The sequence below is a fragment of the Pseudopodoces humilis genome, chromosome 2, assembly GCF_049639895.1.
Source record: "Pseudopodoces humilis isolate 2021_Gansu_Grassland_sample_001 chromosome 2, ASM4963989v1, whole genome shotgun sequence".
NCBI lineage: Eukaryota > Metazoa > Chordata > Aves > Passeriformes > Paridae > Pseudopodoces > Pseudopodoces humilis.
The window spans coordinates 63,326,395-63,353,102 of NC_142201.1; the positions used below are offsets into that span (position 1 = coordinate 63,326,395).

The 26,708-nt window shown below is 44.0% G+C and overlaps 1 protein-coding gene across 1 annotated transcript in view; it reads left to right on the forward strand.

Annotated features, from left to right (window-relative positions):
- The first annotated feature begins 209 nt into the window (after positions 1–209).
- FOXO1 (forkhead box O1) overlaps positions 210–26,708 on the forward strand; it is a 61,045-nt gene continuing 34,546 nt past the window's right edge. Inside the window, exon 1 of the mRNA XM_014251315.2 lies at positions 210–989. Coding sequence (XP_014106790.2) covers positions 390–989 — 600 coding nt within the window. The 5' untranslated portion in view covers positions 210–389. The remainder of the gene's footprint in view (positions 990–26,708) is intronic.

The following is a 26,708-nucleotide window of genomic DNA, read 5'->3' on the forward strand; positions in this document are numbered from 1 at the left end:
CTGCCAAACCGGCCCCGCGGCGGGAGGCGGGCGGCGGCGCGGCGCTGCCATTGGCGCGGGGCGGGCCGGCCCTCCCCGCCGGGAGGAGGAGGAGGAGGAGGAGGAGGGAGGCTGGAGGCGGGCCCGCGCGGGGCGGTCGCTCCAGTCGGTGCGCGCCGGGCGGCCGGGTCGCTGCTGTTGCAGTTGCCGCGGAGGGCAGGGAGCCGGGCAGGGGCAGGGTTTAGGGCGACGGGGCAGGGAGGTCAGGCCGGAGGTCTAGGGCGGCGAGCCCAGGAGAGTTGGCGGTCGCGCCGTCGGGGCCGCGCCGATCCGCGCCCGGAGCCTGCATGGGGCGGCGGCGCTGAGCCCAAGCCGCCCCGCTCCCGCCGCGCTCCCGCCCCGGCCCCGCCATGGCCGAAGCACCGCAGCTGGTGGACATCGACCCCGACTTCGAGCCGCTGCCGCGGCCCCGTTCCTGCACCTGGCCTCTGCCGCGGCCGGAGTTCAACCCCCCCAGCTCGGCCACTTCCAGCCCGGCGCCGTCGTGCGGCGGGCAGCCCGATGGGGCGGCCGGAGCCGCGGCCGGGGCCGCCGCCTCGGGGGGGCTGAGCGCCGACTTCATCAGCAACCTCAGCCTGCTAGAGGAGAGCGAGGACTTCGCGCCGCTGCCCCCCGCCACCGCCCCCCCGGAGGCTGCCGCCTGCCGCTGCGGGGACTTCCCGGCGCCCGAGGCCGGCTGCCGCCTCCACCCGCCCGGACCGCCGCCGGTGCCGCCGGTGCCGCCGCCCGTGGCCGGTCTGTCCCCGGGCCCCGTGGCCGGGCAGCCCCGCAAGAGCAGCTCGTCGCGGCGCAACGCGTGGGGCAACCTTTCCTACGCAGACCTCATCACCAAGGCCATCGAAAGCTCCCCCGAGAAGCGGCTCACCCTCTCCCAGATCTACGAGTGGATGGTCAAGAGCGTCCCCTACTTCAAGGATAAGGGCGACAGTAACAGCTCGGCCGGCTGGAAGGTAAGGGGCGGGTGGTGGGGGACGCCCCGTCGGAGTGGGTCCCGGGAGGGCTCCGCCGTCCCGGGGCCGGAGCCGCGGCGCTGCAGGCGGCTGGGCACGCCGTCCTCCCCGGCTGCATGATGCCCGCTGCGCAGCCTGCAGTGCTCCCGCTCCGCGCTTTCAGTTTAACCTCACGTTTCTACTTTTTTTCACCTTTCCGAAGGGGGAACTCCTAAGGGAGAAAAGCGCTCTAGCCCTCCCGCCGCTGGGGCGCTGGAGGGACCGGGGCCGCCCCCCCGCTCTCCGCCTCCCCCCGGCCCTGCCCCGCCGAAAGCAAAAGTTCGCGCGGTGTCACGGCGCCGTCCCCGGGCAGAGCCGGCAGGACCGCCGCCACCTCCCGCTCGCCGGGGTTCGCAGCCGTGTGCGGGAGGTGCCGCGGGAGCTCCGCTGCGGCCCCGGCCCGGGACGGGGCGCTCCGAGCCGCCGTCCGCCTCGGCGCTGCAGGGCTTCGCCATCGGGCGGCGGAGCGGGGACGGAGGCAAACAGGGATGGGGAAAGAGCGGAGGCAGAGCAAGGGTTGCAGAAATACCGTGTGTTTAATGAGTAAGCCGCAGTATTTGACGTGATGACTTTGTTAAACTTGAGTTGTGGGAGCGTCTTTCTTGTGTTACGTGATGGGACGGAGCTCCCCCCTTCCCTCTCTCCCGCCGCGCAGTCCCTGCCGTCTGAGCGGAGCGGTGGGAGCAACCTGTTGGCGGCCGGGATCTGTGCTCGGAGCCGCGGCCGGCGCTGCCCGGAGCCCCGCGGGGGGATCTCCTGCCGCCCCGGCTCCCGGGGCCCCGCTCGACAGGTCCTGGCGGGCACCGGCTGTACCCCAGACGGCTGCGGGGCGAGCCGGGCGAACTGCGCTTGGGGCTGCGCGGCTGCGGTGGCAGCGCCAGACCCATGGAGCCCTCCAGCTTTGCATCCCCGTGGGTGTGATAAAGGCTTAGCGCTGCTGCCTCGGTCGAGAAAGTGTCACCCACCCGTGTCCCCGAGATTTGCGGCACTGTTGCGTGAGAGCATTGTCAGAACGAACTTGTGCCGTCTGCGTACAGGCAGAGCCTCCTCCGCCCTGTGAGGGATTAAATGATGGTAATAAATGCGTGAGGTGCGCGCACTTAGCCCGGCATCGGCGCACTCTGGTGTGTTCGGGACTTAACTCCAGTTAGGGCCAGTCAAACTCTTGGCTTCGCTTTCTAGTATTTGTATTATCTGAGTTTTTCTTTAAATAAGCGTCAACTCAAATCCTGCACTTACGTGCTTTTTATTGCACTGCTAGGAATGTTTGTTACATCGGCTTTTTGTAAATTTCTGATTTTTTAGAGGAAGCAACATATCCTGCTAAGTAAACGCGATTAATCTGTAACTCATTTTTAGCTGAAAGCTTTTAGGGCTTTTGAAAGTTTCTTTTTAGTTTCTGTTGATGTGTTTGACTAAAAAAATTAAATGATAATCATCTGAAGACATCTGTCATGAAAAACTTTAAATAGGAGTGAAGTGATTGATAGCTGACAGGTTTTAAATAAGGTAACTTGTCACTTGAAAACGCTGCTTTTTATCCAGTGGTGTTTTAATCTCCTTAAGGGCCTTTTCAGATTGAGTAGAAGAGAACTAAAAGCTAAACAAGCCAAAATAAAATCTAATAGCTCCCAAATTCATACGAACAGCTAAGAAGCACTGATAGATAGCTGTGTAACTTACTCGGCGCTTCCTGTTGTATTGCTGCTCGTCCCGTGGTGCTTCAGCAAGGAAGAAGTCTCGCACACCTCCCTGTAACAGATTGAGCACATCCTATGCCCGCATAGCTATGCTGTGACAGGGAGAGCCGCTGCTGGTATGTTTTTTTGGCTGCAGTACCCTCTGGTAGAGTGCAGTACATACCCTGCCACTGCTGGTGGGCAAATACGCAGGGACTCTCCTTCCATGATTACACAGTCACTGTGTTATGCATCGGACACGTGTTGCCCCCACAGAACTGCCAGGCTGCTCTGAAAGTTGCACGCTTGCAGTTTTTACCACTTAAGCCGAGGAAGTGCAGAGTTTCTTTAAAGACACTTTCAAGTTTAGTTACCAGCAGCCACTGGGTGTCAACGCTGGAACTGGCCTGGCTGAGGCGTGCAGCCCGCTTGTCTTGTTTATCACCAGTTCCCCACGGCTCAGCTTGAGTGAGGATTCTGTTTTTTTTCGCCCAGTTTGGGAGCTGTTGGTTTGCCCGTGGTCCGGGGACCTGCTGTAGGTGCAGGCGGAGGGCTGGGAGCAGAGCCTGACTCAGCCGAGGGCCCCGCAGAGGAACATCGCTGCAGAGATGAGCGCAGATGAGCCACTGACTTTTCTGCTGACAGAGGGAGCGCGGCTTCGCCTCAGAGCCTGGCACTGGCTTAGGGCTGGGAGTACATTGTGCACTGCTGACGCAGGCTGGGAAACGGGGGGTGGTTTTTTTTTTTTTTTCTCCTTAAGTAAAACTCGGAGACGCTTTGTCTTGTTGGGGTTTACATGTTTACAAGTGTAGTAAGGCACCTTTCAAATTCTTCACAAAACGTATGACACAAGAATTGAAAAAGAATGTGCACTTTCTGCATAGTGGCAAGACGGTGTTTCTCAGGCAGAAATTGAGGGCTAACTGCTCTAATGCTTATGAATTTGTACTGCCCTGATTTAACACTTGATGTCGAGCTTCTTCTTCATTTTTCACTGGAGATAATACTGACACCTCTGAACTATCTTGAGGATATTGTCAGTGTTATTTTGAGGAGCTCAAAACGGCATTCAACCTCTACTGAATAACAACATTCAAATAAAAATGCCTTTTCAAATAAGGGTATAAACCAAAGATATTAACATAAAATTATCAATAACGTAAAAATATTTAAGTAGGTAAATTGTTCTTGGTTATACATACACAGTAGTTTATTACAGATCTTCTTGTCACAAACTCGGCTTTATGAACAAATCCCCTGTTGAACTCTAAGGGAGTAAAGTCCCCTTGACTTCCCTTGGGGTGGCTGCCTTGGATGAAGCACTTGGAATCTGCTCTGCCAGACTTGCTGCATTGTTGGTTGTGAATGAGTGCTGATAGTGACCTGTGTTGCTCAGAGAAAGCTGAAGCAAGAGCAAGATCTGCTGCAGAGATAACAAAGAAATTGTTGTGAAAGTTGCATGGGAGAATGAGACTCTCCTCGCAGTGTAGTAGTCAAGTAAGAGTAACGTTTTGCCTTAAGTATGATAGTGGGAGACATTAGACTTAAAACAGAAGAGGCAAGAACTCCACAGCTGTGCATAGCTATTTTTTGACACAAATATGATAGCGTTTTGGCTAATCATCATATATAAAATATAAAACATCTCTGTGATGTGCATATTTCATGATATCTTTGCTTTATGGCAAGTGTTGAGATTTATTGTAAGGGAACTGTCACAGTTAAGCTTCATTGAATGGTCTCATCTTTTCAGTCTGCTTTTGAAAACGGGTTCAAAAAGAATCCTGTAACTTTTTTGGATAGGAAACAAGGAGTTTTGGTGTCATCTGGAGGTGCATTTGTTGTTGATTGCTGTTGATTATTCTTAGCATTAAGGTTCCATGGGCGCATTTACCTCCTTTACTTCTAGTCCCAAGGCAGCTTGTTCCCCTAAATTCATTTGCTGCCATTGTTGAAGGAATGAGAATATGTATCTAGCTGCAGAGGGGTGAAAGGTTGTAAGCCTGAAAGCCTGAGGACAAAACAGCCATGGGACTTGCTTTGGGTGGCCTTGTCATATGAGCTCTCTATGGTCAGCACTATTTTGTAGTGAATTGGTCTCCATGCAAAATGAATTGTGGTTGTTCTGGTTCTGTTGTACTTGGTTTGAAAATCACAGGTAGTAAAAAATACTAGAAAGACTGAAAAATCAAGAATAATTTTCACTGAATTTTTTCAAAGCTTTTGAAAAGTTTAAATTGTGGAAATTTAGATGATTTAATTAAATTGAAATGAATACTTAGTCATGGAATAGTTTGGATTGGAAGGGAGCTTAAATATAACTTTTGTGAGGTTTTAATATGAGTATTTTTTTTAGGTGGCAAAAATCACAATTGAAGGTTGCCTTTAACTCAGCCTGTGTATTCCCTCAGTACTGTTTACATACCTGTGGGCATTTGGCTCTGTCCCTGAAAATGCTTCCCCAGGTGATTTGTGCCCCCCCACAGCATCATGCATTGTATTACACATTCATACAGCGCACACAGGAATATGCAGCTGTATGCAGGATAGAGGTGTGTATGTTTAGCTTTCTTTTTGTGGATTCTGTCAAGGTCAATGCAATACAATCATACCTTTTTACATGTGGCAAATAGCCTCACGAGCTGGCAGCTGCAATTGAGTCTGCTCTGCCATGACTCCTGGCCTCAGCCCACCTTCTCTGAGAAAACTATTTGGTGTCTTGAATACCTTCTCACTGCTACCAAAATGCCTCTTGTAGCAGCCTACATTGTCTGTGAGTCACGAGTTTGCATTTTGCTTTGTTTCAGGTGTGAAAGTTCAGCTTCATCTTCGCAGGTGCGAGATGCTATCCTCACCTGTGTCTGAATAACTCAAGGCTGAGCTGCATCAGTGGTTTTGAGCTTCCCATCAGGGTCTTGAATAATGTTTTAATTTTCCCTTAATTTTCTTTGCTCATTTTCCATTTGCTGTGGTATCTGTTCAGTTACTTGTGTAATTATTGGTAAGGCCAAACACCAAAATGAAATGTGTGAGTGACTTTGTATACTGACATAATGAACTAAATTTTCCTAAGTGCCTGACTTGAAAGAACTTCAATACAAGGAAGAGGTGACTTCTCTCTGCCACCGTATTTTTTTATGGCATGCTCAGCTGCTTCTTTATTATCATTATTTTTGTATCACATGGTTTTACAAGTAGTCAGTGAAGTTGATTGTTTGGGGAACTGGAGCCTTTGCTGCCTGTGATGGAAAGGGGAAACTGTGTGGTGCAAGGAGATAAAGATGTTTAGGTGAGAGATGCTGAAGTTGTTTTCTTTGTCTCTTTTTCCTTCTTTCTTTTTTATACAACAAAATAGGCAATACTTTAGGTGGTTTGAGTTTTTCATTAAGGCACCAGAAACTGTGTAGTCTTGAGATGTCTGCTTATATCTTTTCGGTTTCCAAAGCACGATGCTGCCTAAATACGTGTGTTTCTGTTTACTCAACTGGTGAATCATTTTGTAAAATAAGTGCTTGGCTTCTGGAATAAAAATGCAGATATATTTTGCAGCCACAGATTTGTGAAATATGTAGGCCTGTGGCTACAGAAATTCAACCCTCAGCCCCTTCTGTTTTGGGAAGAAATTAGTGTATGAAACAAGGATTTCTGATGGAAATTATTTTAAAACCTTGAGTGATGAATAATAAACGGAGACATAGTGAAGATAACCTGAAATATAGTTTGTTTTCCTCTTTAAGAAATATGAAAAATGTGGATATATTTACTTCATTGTCAACTCTTACGAGAAAGGAACTTGAAATACACTGATGCTGGCTGCAGATAGTTACAGTGAAGCATATGGTAGTGCATACTAATATTTTAATGAATTTTGTTGCATTTTGTTTGTCAATCTGGTTGCTGAAATGGGTTTTAAATATTGGGGAAACACTGCTCTTGGTGATGATAGGTTGTGCTTCAGAAATTAAGTGCATTAGAGTCACATTTTGAAGAACAGCATCTCTGCTGCTCGATAGAGAGCTTCAGCATGAATTGATCTGTGAAGATAAGTGCTATTCATGTTGAAGTATTATTTCTAAATCTACTTACTAAGCATTAATCATGACTGTTCATCAAACAAAGGTGCATCATTCCTACACTGTTGTCTGTGATGTGCAGGTGTCTTAAGTGAGCAGTGCAGCATCATGAGGTTTCTTGGTAGGTCTCCATTCCTAACACAGAAGGAATGAAAAGAACTAAGATGCTTTTACTGGATTACTTGTTATCTTCTAAGGTCTTCATTAAGCCTCATGCTTGTTCTAGATTTTGGTAGTGGACACTGGTCTTTACTAGATAGCTTAAAATGATACCTAAAGAGGCACATGTTTAAGTTTTGAAGCACTTATGTAATGAATGATAAAGGCTGTAGCAATGCTTTAGTTTTTGGTAGATGGAACCAGAAGTGGCTTTAGCTTTAAAAATGTAGTCAGTCAGAACCTCCTGGGACTCTTGACAGCTGCTGCATCAGACAAAGAGCTGGAATTTCTGGAGGAGTGGAGGGCAGCACTCAGTTTGCTCAGATGACCTACTGAGTTGTTAAAGGTATCTTGCATCACTGCACAGTATCAATGATGTTATTATAGTTCTGTTTGAAAATTCGTCTTACTCTAGATTTAATTAAACTTAAAGGTACACGTCTTCTTTTGTTCTAGTCTTAGAAACCTAGTTTTTGGAAATGCTAGGAATCCATGCAGCTGGAAGTGCATTCAGTCCCGTTGCTGCTTCAAGACAGCATGCCAGGGATGGCTGTGATTGCATTTCTAAGTAGCCCATGTTTCTCCAAGTTCTTTACTGGTGTGTGCAGTGTAGGCTCATGTTGGTGTGTGTGGAACTCCTTTGTCAAAGCTATTGCTACGTAGGTCCACGGGGTGTAGGTTCTGGAGCCTGTCACATACATACTTAAGAGACTGTACTGGGGACATGGTCTCTGAGATAGGGCATGTTCAGATTTAAAATTGGACTGATTACCAGAAAAGTGCTTGCAAGGAACGGTGCTCTTAACCATAACATTTGCTGACTAAATTATATCTACTAGCTGTGCTCTGTAATACGTAAGAATTCTTATTTCATTTGCATCTCTTTCTCAGAGGTCACTTGGTGCCAGGTCTCCATGCTGCTTCTGCACCAGGATGTGAAATGATGAGGTGGGTTGGGCTCTGCTTGTATGCTGGTGTCTCTCTTAGAAAACGTTAGAAATACCCCTCCTTTAATTTAGTTGCTACCAGAACGAAATTTTTGTCACACGCAGAAATCGGGAAATGAAAACCATTTTTTAATGCAACGAGGAGTGTGTATACATGTAGGAGTGATGTGTGTGAGCAGCTTTTGTGCTGTCCATGGGAACTATGGTTCTGGGGCAAGTTGAAAGTGTATGGTGAAGGCAGGAGATGCTGAGGCAGCTGCTTGCTGGTGAGACTGACCTGCAACTCCATAGCCAAGCAGGATTGGCACCGCTCTCATTCCACTCTAGATCCTGCAGAGGAGGAGGGTGACAGGTGAGCAAAAGTGCTGTGTCTGGGAGACCTCTACACCACTCCTTGGAGCTGCTTGTAAATTTCTGTGCTGGAGCTGGCCCTGTGTGGATGGGCAGTGGCTCCTGGGCAGCTCCACTTGGCCATTCTGCTGGCAGAACCCTCCCTCTGCTTTAGTGCTGCAGTGTTTAGTGCCTCCCAGCATAGACAGGACTTGTTTATATGTGACCTGTTCAAATTTATACAGCAGAGAAGGGCTTTTTTTTTTTTTTTTTTCGAAGGGGAGCTCTGGAGCATTGGAATATGTCCATTAATTTTTGTATGCTTTTTTCCCTTCCTGAATAAGGGTTATACACATAATTCAGAATGTGGTCTCTGTCAATTTTCTGTTGGCAGTCTCACTTGCAATGGCAAGGTAGCAACTTCTTCAGTTTTCTTGTGCTTAACTCTAGAAACTGTGATGTGGGTGAGGTTTCACTCAGCCATCACTGACTTCTCAAACTCTGCAGTTAGATAAGACTGAAGCAACTTGCTATAAAAGTGGTGACTTGTTAAACCACATTTATTGTGCAAATGAGCTTACATCCTGCAAGATCAGCAGAAATCCTTGGTGTTTGCCTGGATGGAAATTAATTAAAATTTGGCGACTGAAATTAAAGGAATGGATTTGTTGCCCATTGTGTTATATGAATCTGCCTTTAAGTTCCCACAGTGGGAATTTGCACAGTTGCAAATGTTTTTTTGGCATATGTGAGTTTTAAGTTGGTGCTAAGTTCTGGCATCCGTAGCCTTCTTGGATTTTTACTGCCCTTTAATATGTGTTAAATATATGTGAAGTTGCTAATGGGAGTAAGGATACTAACAATCCAAAAATATACTGTTGTGGTGGTGGTGGTGTAGACTCATTTGCTTGTAGCTTGCGTTTGCTTAAAACTGATATGAGTTAATCTGCTAATTTGATTGTAATTGTTAACATTAAAAAAAAAAAAAGGTACCAGTGCCATACATATCTTGGATATATATCCAAATTTGAATTTTGATTGCCAAAAGCGTACTTACAGACTGAGATCTTTAGTGTTTGCCAACTAAATTATATCTTATAGCAATGCTTTGCAATATATAGAAGCTCCTAATTAGATATTCAGAAAATGAAGATGCTGTTATTCAGACATGCTTCATAGCAGGCCTCCGCAGTTCTACCCTGTCAGGATGTGAAAGGACTATGTGCTCTGTGCTCCTGCTCACTGTAAAACGTGTTGATTTCTCTTTCCAAAAATACGCTCTTCAAATCTGAACCTTCAAATTAGATGTAGTTATTTGCCAGCCCCCAACCCCTTCTCCCAGAAAGCGTGGCTCTGGGAAGGCACGCTGTGGTGGTGGTGCACCATGAAGGCGGTGCTCTGAGGCAGGAGGGATTATGTGTGTTGTTGTCTGCAGCTGGGGAAGTGCAGTGAGCAGGTGTAATTCGTAACTGTTTGGTTAGACCCTCTGTTCCTTCCTCTGCCCTGCGAGGCTGCAGCATCCGAGCGCTGTGGGGCTGAGCGCTGCGCCCATGCCCCCGGCCGCCGTCCTGCGGGTACCGGCACGGCGAGGTGTGAGCACAAGGCTGTGTGGGGAAGCCTGGAGCCTGGCTTCTGCCCCAGAGCTGGCAGGGTGCTGCTGTGCGGATTTCAGGGAGCGTTCCAGCCGTGACCTGGCAGCTGCTTGGCTCAGGAGCAGAGCCTGCCAGCGGAGTCCTGCCGAAATGCTTCCGTCTGCCGGGCCCCTTTGTGGGTACTCTGCTGCTCACTGCTCAGGTGTGGGGAGGAGGACAGGGAAAGTAATCGTATTTCCTCTTTGCAGTGACTACCAGAGAAGTTGGTTAGCGATTCACTGAATAGATTCCTCACCGCTTAGATCAGTTCAGGTACATCCCTTGGTCTCTCCAGAGGATACCATGCTGCTGCCTTTGCTCTTCAGTAAGATTTTTCAATATTTCTGGAGGTTCAGGTGAGGAAAACAAGGCTTGTGCTAACTTGGAAGATCTAAACTGAAAGTTTAGATCAGGTATCAGGAAGAAACTTTTTACTGTTAGAGTGGTGAGGCACTGGCACAGTTTGCCGAGACAAGTTGTGGATGTCCCATCCCTGGAAGCGTTCAAGGCCAGGGACTTTGGGCAACCTGGTCTAGTGGAAAGTGTCTCCCCCTGTGGTGGTGGGGTTGGAACGTGATTATTCTTAAGGTCCCTTCCAACCCAAGCCATTTTACGTTTCTATGAAATGTTTTTTTCAAGTTAAATAATGTTTATTGATAGGATTTATTGTTACTACTACTGCTTTTTTTAAGACTGATTATTACTACTATTATTTTTTTTTAAATGATGTGGTGTTAAGGAGGGTTAAGTTTCCAGAGCCAGGTCAGGCTTAGATATTTGCAGTTGCTGCTATGCTTGTCCTGCTTCACCCCTGCATTTTGAGATGAGTTGATGGGTATGCAGCTCAAACCAGAAGGTATTTGAATCAGGATGAGGATGCAGCCTCCTTTGTGGTCTGATTAAATTGTATTACATAAATTAAACATAAATAAAAATGCTCTGCACACTTCTGTCTAGCTAGATGTAATTAGATTTTGATTAATATCTAGAAATCTATGGTGGAGGAAGATACAAAAAAACTTTAAAATGTTTTTTTAAATTTTTGTTTTTTAAAATTTTTTATGTGAGTCAGAGTGTGACTGCATGTTTAACTTAGAGCAGCTTTAATTTTTTGTAGTTTTTATGCTATCTTGGCCCTGCCATCATTGGGACGGTATTAAGGCAGAGTGGAAGGCAGTTCAGTGTATTAAATGCTTGGAAACCTCAGAGGTGGATGGAGAGGACTGAACCAGGAGCTTTCTCTTTTGGCTTAAATTGGGGGAATAATTTTACTGCCTTTTTCTCCTTTTTCCTTGATGAGTATGTGCAGCCTCTGAGTAAAACTATGGTGTCAGGTTTTTTTTTGAGTTTACCTTTGTGGTAAGAAAGAGCATCTCTCCTGACATTGTGTGAGTATATTCTGGCTGGTGGGGTTTTAATGATGATCTAAGGTCTGGTCCCCAGTGCTGTTTGTATTTTGTCCTCCTTATGGGCAAGTGTAGTAAATCGACTAAATGCCGCCTTGAAATATAAACGAGGATGGGAGTTTAAAGCAGTATTTTAAAGTGCAGCCTGTTGCAATTGATTTTGGGAAAAATCAAGAGATGCTATCTTAATGCAGACTTCTCCGTGCTTGTTAGGAACTTGAGTCACTCTCGAATAATCCAGTTTGTACAGTCTATGAAAACCTGATACTGCACTCTTGCCTGTTTCTTCTTTACAGTCCTGTGGCAATGACATAGTCATAAGCATTAAAAGGAGAAACCATAATCTCTGCTTGCAGCCCAAGCCAGCGCTAGTCATCCCCTGATGCTATGAAGTAATTTTTTGCTTTAAGGTTTCTAAGTAAAACTGTGTTCCAAATGTCTGCTCTGGATGATCAGTAGAGGCATCAGGGATGGAGTCCCGGTGCCCTCCCCACTGCCTTCAATCTCTCTTCTGACCATCATCCTGTGGCCAAGGAGACCACTCCTGCAAAATCCACATTTTCCCTTGACAGCGGTCCCACCTTCCCACTTCTGGAGCTCTGGAACAGAAGATGTAAATGAATTTGCAATGATTGCACAACCCGGTTATGCAACGAGGCTGACGTGGTAGCGTATACATATGTAGAAAACGCCTTTTTGAAGAGATGACATTAAGCAGAGTTTCACCACCTTCTCCCCAAAGATGAGGGCAACTGCATTACTGGCTTCACCTAGTTAACCTGCATATTGAAGCCCACCAAATACTCAGCTTCTGTTTACTAAGGATTATTGTTGATGGAGCAGAAAAATAAATCAGTTCTTGTGGTCTGTTTATTTGGGAAGGAGTTTTTTAGCTTGGGTCCCAGAGCCCAGGCAATTAGACTACTCAGTCCTGGGGCAGTGGGCTGCACTGTAGTGAGATTTTTTTTTTACTGTCAGCACAGTCTGAACCACCGAAGAGTGTGTTGGTTTCTTATTTTCAAATGAGTGATGGCGTTTCAGTTGGAGGCATCCTGTGCTAGTCCAATGGGTCACTAAGCAAGTGCTCAGCATTCCTTGCATCTGGCAACCCAATTCCCTGCTTCCTATACTTCTTGTTTCCTCTGGAAGAAAGCATGCAGAGCTGCTGAGTACTGTCTTTTGCATGAAGCAGGGGGACTCATGGCATGGTGCTTTTACTGCATTTTTGAGTCAGGCTGCTTGGTAAAGCTGCCCTAACACTGAATGTGATGCAGGCGTTTGTTCTGTCACTTCCCTGGCGAGTTACTCTGTGTGCCATGTGGGCTGATGGGCGTAATTATTGATACCTCGGGGCAAGGACAGACTTCCTGAGGTCCCTTCTTCCGTGTTTTCCTCTGAGCAGATTTGCATGCAGCTACTGGTATGAGGAAAGTTGTTCTCCTAGCTAAGATGTGCAGTCTCTAGACACTGAATCTCACCCATCTCACCTGAAATGGCTGAGGCCATTGTTAATGTGATGTCCTGTCACTCTTGGCTGGACTGTGGCCGGTACCTTTTTACTTAGGTGTGGCAAATTAAATATTTTTGTGCCCCAGTTGCTTCCCTTCTGCAATGATTCCTGGTAGGTAGAACAAGTAAGTGATGTTATCTTCATATGTAGTGCTTGTTGCTGATTGAATGGAAAATTCTGCAAACTAAGCAAGTAGGGACTGACCTGATGACTCCTCATGACAACTGCCTACTTTTAGTTAACATTCAGAATATTTTTATCCTAGTTTACTCCTTAGAGGCTAATAGAGTGCTGCTAGAGTAATTTTCAGATGAATCATGCCATCTGCCATGCATGCTTTGCTGTTTCAGCAGTAGGGGAGGAAGGGGAATATATACATACAGTGGTTTGAAAGAGTATGTTTGTATTCTCTGTAAAACTAATTTAAGTTTCAGAGGTTTTTCTGGTTTTGTTTCTTTTTTTTTATTATTTGTTTGGATTTTTTTTGTGTGTGTATGTGTGGTTTTGTTTTTTTTTCCTACCAGGCATTTTCCATTTCTTGCTTCGGCTATGAGTTTAGCATGGGGCTCCAGCACTGATACTGATCTGTTTGGTGGCCACTGCCAAACTTTGCAGAAGCACTCTGACATGATCTGAATTGATAGTGAGTTAAGGTGGACCATTGCATAGTCATTCTCTGAAAACGCAGTTCAAATGTTGAGCATTTGGGTTGCCAAACTAGACCTGCTAGAATTTGCATCCCCCTAAAAATAAAAGATAGTAATAAAAAATATGTAGAGCAGTAGAACTGGGGGGTTTAGCCTGGGAGTTTGGAAGGAAAGGTTGCTTGTGGGATGAGGTCTGTGTGGCTCATGTTCAAGATTTTTAACTCTAAGAGCTGTCCTGAGGCAGGGGAGGAGTGTCCCCAGCATGCAGCCGTCCTACCTGTGAGAACGTGCAAACTGGTGCTTGAAACCAAAAGTTCATAACCACACTGGATGTGTCACGTTCTGTGTTGTGTTTTGTCCAGAAGCAATTATTTGGGAGACTGTTAAATCTGTCAGTAAGTTTCATGGGTTGGGGTTTGGAGATGGCTGGATCATAATCCATTGGATCATAATTTTGAGGAGTTTGTATGTCAACCCTATTCCATCTTTGAAAATCAGGCCGTGATATTAGATAGTGCTTTAACTATTACCGGGCAGAATAAATTCTTCTGTTCTAATGTATCAAAAATCTTCCCTTGCTGGCTATCCCAAATATCTTATTTTCTCATAAAATGATTTGGCTGATGAGCCATTTGCACTGAAAAGTAGGAATAAATTGTATGCTTTGTTCATATCTTTAAGCTTTTTCCAGCAGTTTTAACTCATGTGCTTTGTATTAGTGCCCTGACAACTGCATTTAAAGAATCTGAGAGCAGAATATTGAAATGTGGAGCAGTTAAACTGTTTTCTTCCCTTTTCAAGCATTTCACCCCCGCTCCTCAAGGGAATGATATGTCTGGTAAACTCCACTTAATTATGTGAGGTCAGTTGAAGGCTTGAGCAATAGCGTGCTCTCTTTTTCAGGCAAGAAAGACAGTTTTTAAATGCCAGGAATCAAAAGCAAGGACTGCTTGCCAATGGAGAGGAGTTGTTGCACCAGATATCGAGCTGACATGCAAGCAGATCTCTCCTACCCTTAGATGAGGATTAGTTTATGCCCTGAAGCAAACAGATTATTAACTCCAGTAATTTTATTTTAGCATGTTTAACAACAGATACTGTTGCTTATAAAGCCCATTTAATCCTTTTTTAATCACTGCAAGTCACTTTTCCAGCAGTTGTCCTGCAGGCATGGGTTCCAATGGTTAGTTATTTATTGAGCAAAACATAGCGAATATCTGTTTGCCCGTGTTTATTTAAGTAATTTTTTAATGCCTTGGATTCAAGTTTAAAATAAAAAAGAAAAAGAAAAAGAAGTTGGCCCTCAATTTCTGTTGCCTTTCTTCTGTATTTAATCTCCAACTCTTCAAATACTTGAAGCATCGCCTTTCTTTGTCTCTTTACTCTTTTTGTGCTCTCTGCCACATCCTTTAATTCCCTTTCAGTTTTCCCTGGCCGCCACTGTTGCTGATGTGAAACACCAGCTGATAATCCCAGCAGATTTTTATTAGCTTGGGCTTTGCTCTGCACCTCAAGGCATTTATTGATAAATAGCAGCCTTGTATTAAGGGATGTATAAACAGGAGCATGTGACTGCCCTCTGCGTTGGATTTGAGAACATAGGGAACAGCAGTGGTGGTGGTGGCATGGTGGTGCTCTTAAAGGAGGCAGTGCCTTTTCTTGGAGCCAAGGGTGCTATGGGAAAAAGGTTGGCAAACTTTCAGGTGTGCAGGAGGTTCTTCCTGTGTGAAGTAAGAGCTGTCAACATCAAAAACTGTATGGCTGAGAAGAAATATTTCCATTTTCAAAGATGATGAGAGCAAAAACATCATTGGCAGTTGTAGAGAAAGGGGCACCAGGCGAGGTGGAAGCCTGAATGGCTCTCGTAAGTGAGAGGGATGAAAGCTGTTGGAGTTTAGAGAGGTTGGTGGAAGCAGAGGAAAAGAAAAACCTGCATAGTTACTGGTGTCATTGCTTATCTTTCACCCATATTTCCGGTCTACTCCTGGGACAAGAGCTGGTATTTCCTGTACTTTCCATTGCCAGCTAGCTGCTGTGCCAGGCAGGTGTCCAGCAAATAAACTGGTGCTGCAGCCTGTTCTTCAGTAACCAGGCTGAAAGTGCACCAAACCTCTTAATTATCAAGTTATCATCCAGGGTGAGACAGAGGTAAGGAATAACTGACACCCAAAATTGCTTACCAGGTTAGGCATCTTTAGCTAGGCATGATGTGCAAAAGTACCAGCACGTGATGGATGTATGCCATAGAGCTCTCCCAGAAAGAGGGGTGCAGAGCCTTTTCAGGTTTGTTGCTCAGTACGGGGATCTTCCAGCATCTTGCAAAAATCTCTCCTCTCCATGCCAGCCACTGGGATGCAATGTAGCAGTGCTGCCCTTGTGTGTGAGAGTAATTTCGTGTTCTGTCTAGTGTGTGTCTGAAATGAGGGTGTGTGTCGTAGAAACACAGAATTGTTCTGTGGCTGGAAAAGACCTTTATGTATATGTATAAAAGCCACTTCCCAGCCCAGCGTGAAAGGTTAGCAGTGAGCATGAGTCAGTGGTAACATTTATGTGTTTCTGACTGTAGGAGCTTTGTCTCTTGGCTCTGATTAAGCCAGTGTTTAGCCTGTGATATTTTTTTCCTCAAACATTGGGAGATCTGCTATTAAAGCAATTTTGCTATTGGGGCTGGATGGCATAAAGTGAGTACCTGACTGACTTGAAATAATTTGATTAGTCTGTCTTTTGCTGGGGGAATCCCTTGCTCAGGACTATCCCAGGGATAAATTAATCATGCAGAACAGAAGTTGAAATTGCCAGTAAAGGCTTTAAGTTTTTTGCTGGTGACTGTTAAATAAGCTTTGCTGTAGGATATGTGACTTTTCCTAGAAATGTCTTTAACACGGGCTGAATTATACTGAAACACTAAACCTCCTTCCAAATTTAAGGAAAAAACCCAGAGGCTGGAATGCTTTTATACTCAGAAACTTCTGACCAGGTTTATTGCTAATGCTGTTGATTTGCAGGAGTACCACTTGCACTGAATTTTATTACCTGAGGAATACAGAGAAGAAAAGACTGTATTGACTGAATATTCCCTCTCCTCATTAACACCTGTTTTCCTCTGCCATGTAAATCATGTATTAATGTTGACGTAGGCAACACCAATGAGAAAAGTAGATCTTGCTTGCTGTTTAAGGTTTGACTTCACCTCATACTGGTAACTTAAAGGTCCTGTGTGTAAATGCTGATGCAAACCAGTTGTGGGAGAGTCCAGTAAGGGTCTGAAGTTCTGCAGCTGCAAAACTTCCCTGGCTGATTAGCTGCTGTGGGCAGCGCAGTCTTCTTCTGAACGGTGTGGGAGCTTCCTGCGGCTTCCTTCCTACCTCAGAGGAGCCTTTATTCAAGCCTAATGGCTCCTATTCTTTTGTTGACTTCTGTGATTCAAAGTACCTGTTGGTGTTGCAGGGGGAACCCTTTGGGTAGCTGTAGAAGGGAAAGACGGTAGTTGGATGTGAAGTGGGTTATGTAGTCTGCTTTTAGCTTAGAAGGCTGGTCTGTTTGGGATTGGTGGAGGGGAATAGGTTCCTATTCTAAATGTTCACGAGGAGGAACTTCATCAGGCACAGTAATTCCTGAGAAAGGAGGCAGCCCTTGTGACCTTCCATAGAGGTCTTTCTAGACTCAAATTATGAGACACCATTAGTTTAGGGAAGAGGCCAAGGGGCAGCTGCAAGTGTTGACAAAATAACCTCATCAAATTCAGGCCTGTAGCTCCTAGAGCATGGAACTAAGATGGTAATTTTGGACCATGTTGTTTCCTCTTCATGTGGAGACTTTGCATTTTGACTCCACAGGGGACTGGCCCAATTTGCCATGTTGTCCAGACACGGAGAGTTTAGGAACCTCTGAGTTTTTTTCTGTACAATCTATAGTTGGCAAACTGATTTGGAGGCCAAGGTAGAAGTATCTTCTTGCTATCTATCTACCACAGTGGCCACTAAAAGACTGGAAAAATGGTTCTGCAAGAAGGAGTAGAAAAAGCAGCTATCTTCTAGTCTGTAGAGAAATCTCAGGTTTCATTTGTAATAGTAACAGTCCTCCTCCTCCAAGGGCAATACATGGGGTTTAACCCACACCTGACTCCCTGCTTGCCAGCACTGGGAAGTCTTAGCTCTGGTCTCCTAAATATTGTGCACAGCCATACAATTTACAGACAGCAGAGGTGGTCTTTTTTCAGATAAGCAGCATAGCTTCCATGCATATGCAGTCCAAGAGGGTTGTCACCCTTCTCTCTTTTGAAAGCAAGACCAGCTGTACACTGCAGTGTGGTGTGTTCTTTGATGGCCATGACATTGATCAGTCCTGAACTTGCCACCTCGCAGGACAGATGTAGGGCATATCTGGACTGCGAGTTGTTCTGTGCTTTCTAGAAAGTCTGCAAAGGCTGGATGGTCCTCATATAGCAACAAAGCTGTAACATGCTGGTAACCTCAGTGGGTTGCAGAGGAATTTTCTCGTCTTTGGGAGTAGTAGAGTTTAGAAAATCAAAGCAAACAAATGTGTTTTGGTTGTGGTGTTTGTAAGAAAAGGAAAGAGAGGAAATGAGAGACTTTGAAATGTGAGTTAAATCATGAGTGCCACGAGTTGTTCTGTTTTTCTGTTTTTTTCTCTGTAAAATCCCACTTTCTGTCATTGAGGCTTAGTTAGGAAAGTTTTACTTTCTAAAGAGAAGACAATATGTGTCACAAAGAAAAGGAATATATTAAAGGTATGTAATCTGCAACGTAATGGAAGGGTTTGTTTTGGAGAAAAACTGCAACCCTAAGACCTGACAGGATTTCCTATCACTTCATAAAAACAATCTTTACCTGGAAGCACGAACTCTTCATTAGCATTGTAAATGTAAATGTGCGCAAATAAAAGAAAAAGATACAGAATTAAATGAGTGTCAAAAAGAAGCTGCAGTTAATAAGGAAGATAACGTGCTTATTTAAGGAAATAAATATATCCATTCAGAAAATTAATAAAAAGTGTTAAAGGAAAAGCTGGTGTAATTCAAAGCTCCTCGTGTGTTTTGTCCAACTTTGTCGTTCAGTAGAAGGTATGACAACTGTCTGCAAATCTTGTCTTCAGACAAATATATTCTTTCCTGTGATCTTTGGGTCAGAAGGAGGAAATTTTTTGCTCTTACTGGTGTAGGATAGAAAAGAGCAGACTTTTGCTTTCAGAAGCAGTGCTGTGTAATGTCACTGAACAGATCTGTTCACATCACAAGCCAAAATGGAAATGAAATTTAAAAAAAAAAAAGTCCAGAAGCTTAAAACAAACCATTCTTCCTGCATTTTTAAGGGTTGAAGTCCAAAGTGTGAAAGGGATTAAAAATTCTAGATGTATCTGGGGGATATTTATAAATCCCAGTTTCTTGCCATTCCAAATGCTGAGTATTTTGTTCTTCTTTGTAGTGTTGTCATCGAAGTTGTTTTGATTTGTAACACTTCCTTGAAGTGTAGCTCTGATGTGAGATGTGGCCCAAAAAATATGGAAACTTTGCTCAGTTTAGAAAAAGCCCTTAATGAGTCACAAGGCAGTAATGAATCCAGCTTCTGTGCTCATCACTGGAATATTCATTATTATGGATGTCATAAAACATCACTAAAAAAAAAGTTCAGTTCAAGAGTTAAGTAACCATGCTTGGAATTGCCTGTTTTCTTCCTGGTGGGTAGCAGCTTGCTGGCCAGTCCAAGCTCTTTTATGGACCTGGTGGATGCTCCAAGGAACGTTGTTTAGGAGGAGCAGGATGCTGTGGAGTTCGGAGGCCTTTCACTTGGGGCTTGTGGTATTTGGGGGCTAGTAAAGATAAAGGAGTGAAAGTAGCGAAGTTGGAGAGGGGGTGCAGATTGTGGGATTAAGGTTGGCCCATGGGAAGCTGTGGGATACGTGGTGTGGGTTAATCTGCAGGAAAGCCTGATGTGCTTAGTTGTGCTTGCGTAGCTTCAGTGTATCCACCTTTCACATGCCAATATTTTCACTTCGTTTGGCATGCATTTCTGTTGAGGACAGTGAAGAGGAGAGGGTGCAAGGGGGACAGCTTTGAGTGGATCAGAAGCTGCCACAAAATCCTGTGAAGCCTAGAGACAGGCCCAGGAGGGGCATCCTCACTGCTGGTGGTGGGGCAGCTGAGGAGGAGCACGGGCGTGGAGCAGTGTGGGGGCTGCTGGTGGAACCTGGAGCTGGGACCATGACTCAAAGTCCCATGACTCCATTGCAAGATCATTAGCCCTTTCAAGTAGCTGCCAAGAATTAGGGCTGATGGATAGCACCAGGACAGAACTCAAATTTTTTGGGTTTTTCAGCTAGAAAACAGCATGGGGTGGAAACCAGCGCTGCAGCGTCTCACAGGCAAACTCTGGTGTGGCAAAACACGCGCAGGATGAAAATGCCTGCCCTGCTGCAGTTGTAGCTCTGAGTCTTGGCCACTGCTACCTGCAGGATGTTGATGTTTTAAAGGTCTTAATAAAACAGAGTTATCAAAGTGTGCATAAGAAGCTGCAGAAAGGATATGCAAGAAATGAAAATAGCTCATTTGCACATTTGAACTGTACATTTAAAAAACTTTCAGTTAAGAGACGCCACTCTCACATTAATTTTATACTTTAATCTGCATTTTTGGTATAGTACTGATCATAAATAACTTATTTATTGATTACCAGTTCATTAGCAGTAGTACTCTGGGAATTAACATTTGTTTTTCCTAATCCAGTCTAAATTACTAATTTAGCATTTGTTATTCTACATATCATGCAGAAAAATGTGAGGATTTTTTTCCCTTACAATAAAATATTGGAGAAATTTTATTTTCTTAGTGCATGTTGTTTTAATTCAAAGAATTTTGTATTCTTTGTAAGTCTAATGTCAATTATTTTGTCTTTCAAATATGCAGAGTCATAGAACTTGCAATCCTTTTGGGCAGATATTTCTCTGAAAACAATTGGGGCTGTCTTTGTGGTATTCACTCCCATTTTATCCTTAATTTCTGAAAGTACTCTCTATTTGTATTTTCTACTATTTTAGGTATTTTCATTTCTTTTTTGAGAATGGGTGTTACTTAAAAATGTAATAATTTGCTTGTAGATTTTTCTATATTGTTCTGGTTTTAATATATTATTGTGTTGTTTTAAGTATTCTGCATTTGCAGGCCACTCTCTGTGTGTATAAAAATACATGTGCTCCAAATTTGACCTTGAAATAATCATCTTAATGTACCTGTACTTTTTGTCTAAGTCCATGCTTATTTTCTTCCACTTGTTACTGTTCTTTCAGTTTGCAAAAAGTGTAAAGGATTGACTGCACTTAGCTGACAATACTCCTGCTGTTAAATAATTCTGTGCTAAGTAAAGGATGAGTTTTTTTGAGTGGCTGACATTTCGTGGGTCTCTTAGGAGCTGTCAAGGGGGTCATTTTGTGTGGTTTATGTGTACTGGTGGGCAGACCTGACAAAAGTAGGGCACTGTTTACTTGCCAACAATGTGTGAAGCAAGAGATGGCACCTTTCTTCTGGAGTTCACAGCTAAGGATCCTGAGTGTGCAAACACACTACTTGAGTTGTCCTTGTACTGTGAACACGGGGACCTGACTAAAGACAGCTTTTTTGGGAGCACAAGTGCCTCAGGGTTACAGCCTAGACCTTTACCTCAGCTCAGGCAACCAGCTGTTTACAGGAGCCGAGTGTTGGGATCACTTTGGCAAAGAGACTGTTTGTCACAAGTTTTGTGTTCCTTAGCTGTTTGTGCAGTATTTTTCTTCAGTGTTTTTTCCCAAGGTATTGTTTTTGCAGGCCATATTGAAAACACGCTGTTTTTTCTTTTTTAATTTGATTGTAATAAGGGCCTTGTTAATCAAAAATAAGTGCAATAATGCCGAATGTGTTGGTTATTTTTACATTTTCCTGTTTGAAAAAAAAAAAGCCTCAGTAAGTGAGCCACAATGAGCCGTGATGTATTTCCTCCATCAGGATGGAGAATAAGCCATTTATTATTTCAGCTCTGACTCACAGTGAACCTGCTGACACCGAGACATTTTATAATCATAAGGAACAGGTTAGGGCAGTAACTTGGACGCCAGGCTGGGGATTACCTACTTATTACACTGTTTTACAACCTGGATACTTTAGGTTTTCTGGCAGAATGTCGTAAACCTCACACTAAACATCACGTTGTTATTGTACAATTACTGCTTGCAGGTCTTGCTGTAGGTGGTGCCAGCTAGACAGATGCCTTCATTATAATTATCCTTTTTGCTATATATAAAGATTTCATCCCTTTAATCCATGTAAAATTTACTGCTCTTGAAAGTGACACTAATAGTTATACTTCTCACCCTTCCTCCTTGTCTTAGGTTGTTCCCAAACTGACTAGGGCTGGGCTTGCTCAATCCAGAAATGGGAGCTTTCCAAGGAGAACCTGAGTTCTGCAGGAAGCAGCGTTGATGATAACCGACAGTGCGGGTGGTCACTGCATAGTCCCCCGACAGTCTTAGAGAACAGCAGTGCTAACTCCAGTGTCCTGGCCAAACTCCAGCTGAATAATTAGTTTCTGGCTGCCTTGAATTCCTCTACAGCCTCAGCTGGAGAAGTTGAGCTTCATTTCCCTTCTTGTAAACAATCCTGTGGTGTTGAAGTGAAGTCTCTGCTTCACAGCACCTTAGAGGTAACTGTATTTTGCCATCAGGTGAGTGGCTTTAACCTTGCACTTGTGCATAGCCTGAGAAATGCTTGTGTTCATTTTTGGATGCTAAGTCCTGGCTTTCATTCTTTGCATTTGTAAAAGCATCTATCCCATCATCTTTGATGCTTGTGTATGTCCTGAGAATAAAAATAACCAGAATTTGGGTGTTTGATTGGCCAACTCCTAAAATGCTCCTTTTACTCTGACTTGTGACATCCTCTTGTACTCTGCTTTTTCAGTAAGAGCCTGTTTATTGTGTTTACTGATAAATGAGGGCATCTGTGAGATTCAGAGCCATGTGAGATAGCTAGGTGTTGAAAGATGATTGGGAAAGGAATATTGAGATCCTCTTTAGTGGATGAGCTAAGTCTCCTCCCATGTAGCTATTTAAGCACAATGGTGTCTTGCTCTTTGATAAGCAACACAGGGGGCAACCCATGGGTGATGTCTCTAGTCTGCTCAAACCCACAGATGTACACAGTAAATCAGAGAAGTAGGAAGCTAGGTCAGAAAATCATGTCTGCTTTGACAGTCTTCAAAAATGAGAGTGTAGCCAGTGTCCTGCCCTCTGGGTGTGGATGTTCAGACGGCCTCATCTCCCCACGCTGGGAAGACAGTGAGAGGGTCCAGTCCTGCTTGCAGGTGAGTACAGTAGCTTCTTCCACACACAGGAGCTCTGCCAGTATTTCATTGCTCTCTCCTCCAGCTGAACAGACTTGAGGTCTTGTGCTCCTGAGAGCAGATATCACTGGTGATTCTGTAGATTGGTTTACGCTGGTGATTTGGTTTAATCTGAAATCTGGCTGAATGTTCCCTGAGCTGCATAGCTGATAGACCCTCGTGTTGACTTGATTTTTGTCAGAGGGTGACAAATGGAGTGTGATTCAGATGTGCTCTTCCACATTTAACATATGCAAAAGTTACTTGCAAGAGACAAACTGCAGGCAGAATGGCTGAAGATCTTGGCCTCTTGATTTCCTGTGTGGTGCGTAAGAGTTGAATTGCTTTTTTAAGAGGAAGATGGAGAAGTTAACCTCAGAGTTAAGCTTGTGCTGAGGTTTACTGTTGAGTTAATCTTTTTTATAATATGTGTAATCTTTTTGTTGCCAGATACAGAGCACATATTTAAGTACAGATACTAAATCAAGATTCCATGACTCTTCCTGTACACATAAGAGCTAACTTTTTGCCTTTTTTTCTCCCAAAGAAATTAGGCTTTGCATGATCCACTCCTAAACTGCCCTTTAGGTTCATATACCCACCTCTTCTTGCTAAGGGGACTACTCATCATTGTTTTCTTGAAGTCTGCTCCTCTGTTAAACACATTTTTTATTGTTTTTATCTCTTCTCTCCCTGGTTGCTCTGAAAGTACACCAGTGTTGTGGCATTTCTGTCTTGCAATATTGCATCTATTCAAAATCTGATACTTGATGAGAGTCAGAAGAATTGGTCTCTTTACCAGTGCAGGTTTCTCACTTAGTGGTGCAGAGTGATTTGAGCAAGAGATCACAAAAACTACTTCTAAAAACTGTCTGCATAGCAAATTATGCTTGGTGTTTTGTTTTAGGTCACCTTTAGGGAGTGTGTGTGTTACTTAATATGTTGTCATCATCAGGATGTAAGAAAGCACACAGTTTAAAACTTAATAGACAGAGTCTCGTGGCTTCAGGCTCCTTGGAAATGGCAAAATTTGGCTTACAAGCAGTTCGTTGTAGGAGCCCAGGAATTTGACTAGCTGTGCTGAAGCTCCAGGGTGTGTAAAGAATGTATGATGGCTGAAGGCATAGACCTTCTGGGAAGAAAATCTGATGGTGAACATTCAGTTTTCTTAATAAGTAAATGTTAATGCCAGGCTTCATACCTTACTGTCTGTATGTTAAGCTGCATCTTCATAAATCTTTGCATATTTGCATTTAGAAAAAACTAACGTATTCAACCAATGTAGTTCTCCTTAAATCATCCAAGGATTCAAAGTTGTACCTGGTTTTCTGTAGGCTTGTAACCTCTCATGGGTCTGCACAAGTCTTCCAAGATACAGAGGAAATACAAGCTTCTAGGCTAAAATACAGACTTACCTAATCTGAAAAGTAACAGCAGGTAAAGATGTGGTGAAAAGTACAGAAATTGAAAGACAATGTAAGTCCAAGCATAAATCTGTACTATGTATCCCTTATTTATTGTATAGACCATGTTCCTTTAATGACTGATTTTTATATTGTTTTTGTTTTTCTTTTCAATCCAGCCTGAACTTGTGTTCAAAGGAAAACTGGAAGGCATAGGTTTTGAACAGACTAAGACCTATGTTCTTTGCAGAACCAGAGAGCTTCTCCCAGACCAGGCATAACATATGAATGGCCTTGGAGCTCCTGTGTGGAGATGGGTAGCAGGTTTGGAGATAGGATTGTGAAATCGGTGCTTTCATTGGGGCCATGTGGCTGTGTAAGTAGGAAGAGCTGCCTGATAATTTAAAGTAGAAATTACCTTTGTATGTCTATGAACAGAGAAGGTATAAGTAGCTGTTCCTTTGGAGTTATAAGATGGCTTTTTAAAGTGAGATTTTTGTGTTGTCAAAGAGCTCTGTATTTTCTGTGCTGTTGTTACTTGGTCTGGTGGTAGCACTGCATTAGGTGTTAACACATCTTTTTCTAGGCAAGCCAGGTCTGCAGCTGAGAGAGTTTTCTGCTTCATACTTTCCTTTAAGCTTAAAAAGACTCAGGCAAATAATTATTTGTGAAATAGAAAAAATGTAACTGCACATGGGAGAAAAAGTGATGAAAGAAAAATGAGAGTTGCAGGACTAAATTCGAGGTACTTACATCCAGGTGAGTAAAGAAACATAGTGGTTACGTGTCCCCTTAGATGCACAATGCTGGATAATGAACATCTTTGTAATCATAAACCAGGAATGTGCAGGTGATTTACTCTACACATGCCAAGCATCTTTCTACTACATTTATTGAGTATTATTAGCTTCACACTTACTATCAAAACCCTGGTTTAAGGCTAAGAATGAATTAAATCCTACTAACCCCATATTTCCATCCATTTATCAAGCTGCATTTGTCTTAAGCTCAAGTATGTGTGCCTCCCTCATCATCATTTGCTTTATGATAAGAATTTTTGTTGAAAACCTCCAGCTGGATATATGTGTATATTTTATTCTAAATTTCTGAGAAAAACTTGAGAACGTGACCAAGTAAAAATTTGGAATTTTCCTTGAAGAGCAAGTACTTACAATTGGAGGACTTCTAAATTTGCTCTATATACATAGACACTAAAAAACTTTGTGAGAAGTATTCTACTAGAGCCCATTTGTGGTAGCTATCCCAAATATTTAATAGAAAAGGGACTTTCTAGGAAGCATGTTATTTTATATAAAAAATGATAATAAGCTCACAGTGAAAACCCCTTCCATACTATGTCAAAAACCATGGTGTGATCCTTACTGCCTTTCCGTCTCCGCTCATCTCATTTCTTTGAGCCATTGCGTCCTTTGTGAACCTGCCAGAAGTATGGCCAAGAATTCCCTGTGTCCCAAGGTGATAACCATGGAAAATCTGAGAAGGCAGCAAAGAAATTTAGAGCTGTTGCATTGTTGGAAGTATTTAGGTGTGGTTTTGAGTCTTCTTCCTTTGTGAGAGATGGAAACAATCCCCTTTTTTTAAAGTGCATTACCTGCACACACAGTTTTTCTTGCTTTCCATTGTTTTGTACAAGTGAGTCCCATCCCTTTTGTTCTTTAAATTTTCAAGTGGTTTATTCATCCTTTTTACAGTGTCCTTTTACCTTCCCTCTGTTACAGAATAGCTGCTCCCAGAAAGACGCTCTGCTTTGCAGCTAGTGCCCTTTTCTTCACGCTTATGGGGAATGGACCTTTAATGACAGTTTCTGCAGGGCTGGGGCAAAGACACCTCCCTGCACCCTTGAACTCCAGCCCTTGTGCACGTCATGTGAGGGTGTTGGGGAATGTTACGGTGTGTGTGAAGCTGGCAGGGTGACGGCTGCCAGTGCTGCTTGAACCAGAGGCTGTGAGGACTGATGTGGTGCCCATATGGCTTATTTTACTTCCCCTTCACACAACTCTCTGCTGCACTGAGAGGAAAAGTCCACATTTTTGTGGGAGGGAAGCCCTCTTCAGCAGCATCAGTCATCAGTCCATCCTTGTAGGACTGTGATGACAGAAGAAAGCCTGATCCTCAGTCTGTGTCCTTCTGCCCCATTCCACTGCCTCCTTTCCTGAAGGCGGAGAAACCCTCTGCCTGGTTTCTTCCCTTTTGCTGCAGCCTGAAATTTGCCTGCCCACGATTAGGGATTACAGCACAACAAGGTGGAGGATTAATAGCTTTTGTAGAAGCAATGAGGCTTGGATGGATCTGGTTAGTTGAATCTGGGTTAGAGAAGACAGAGGATGGGTATGCTGCAGTGGGAGTGTGTATGAGGTAGAGGGATGGAGGAAGTCATGCTGCAGGGAGTGGGAAACACCTTTTTGGGGCTGTTCTCAGCTTCCTACTTATGAACCTGATAATGGCACCAGAATCAGTTTTGCCTACGCAGTTGAGAAACCTTGAGCTGGTCCTAGGCAAGTATCAGTCA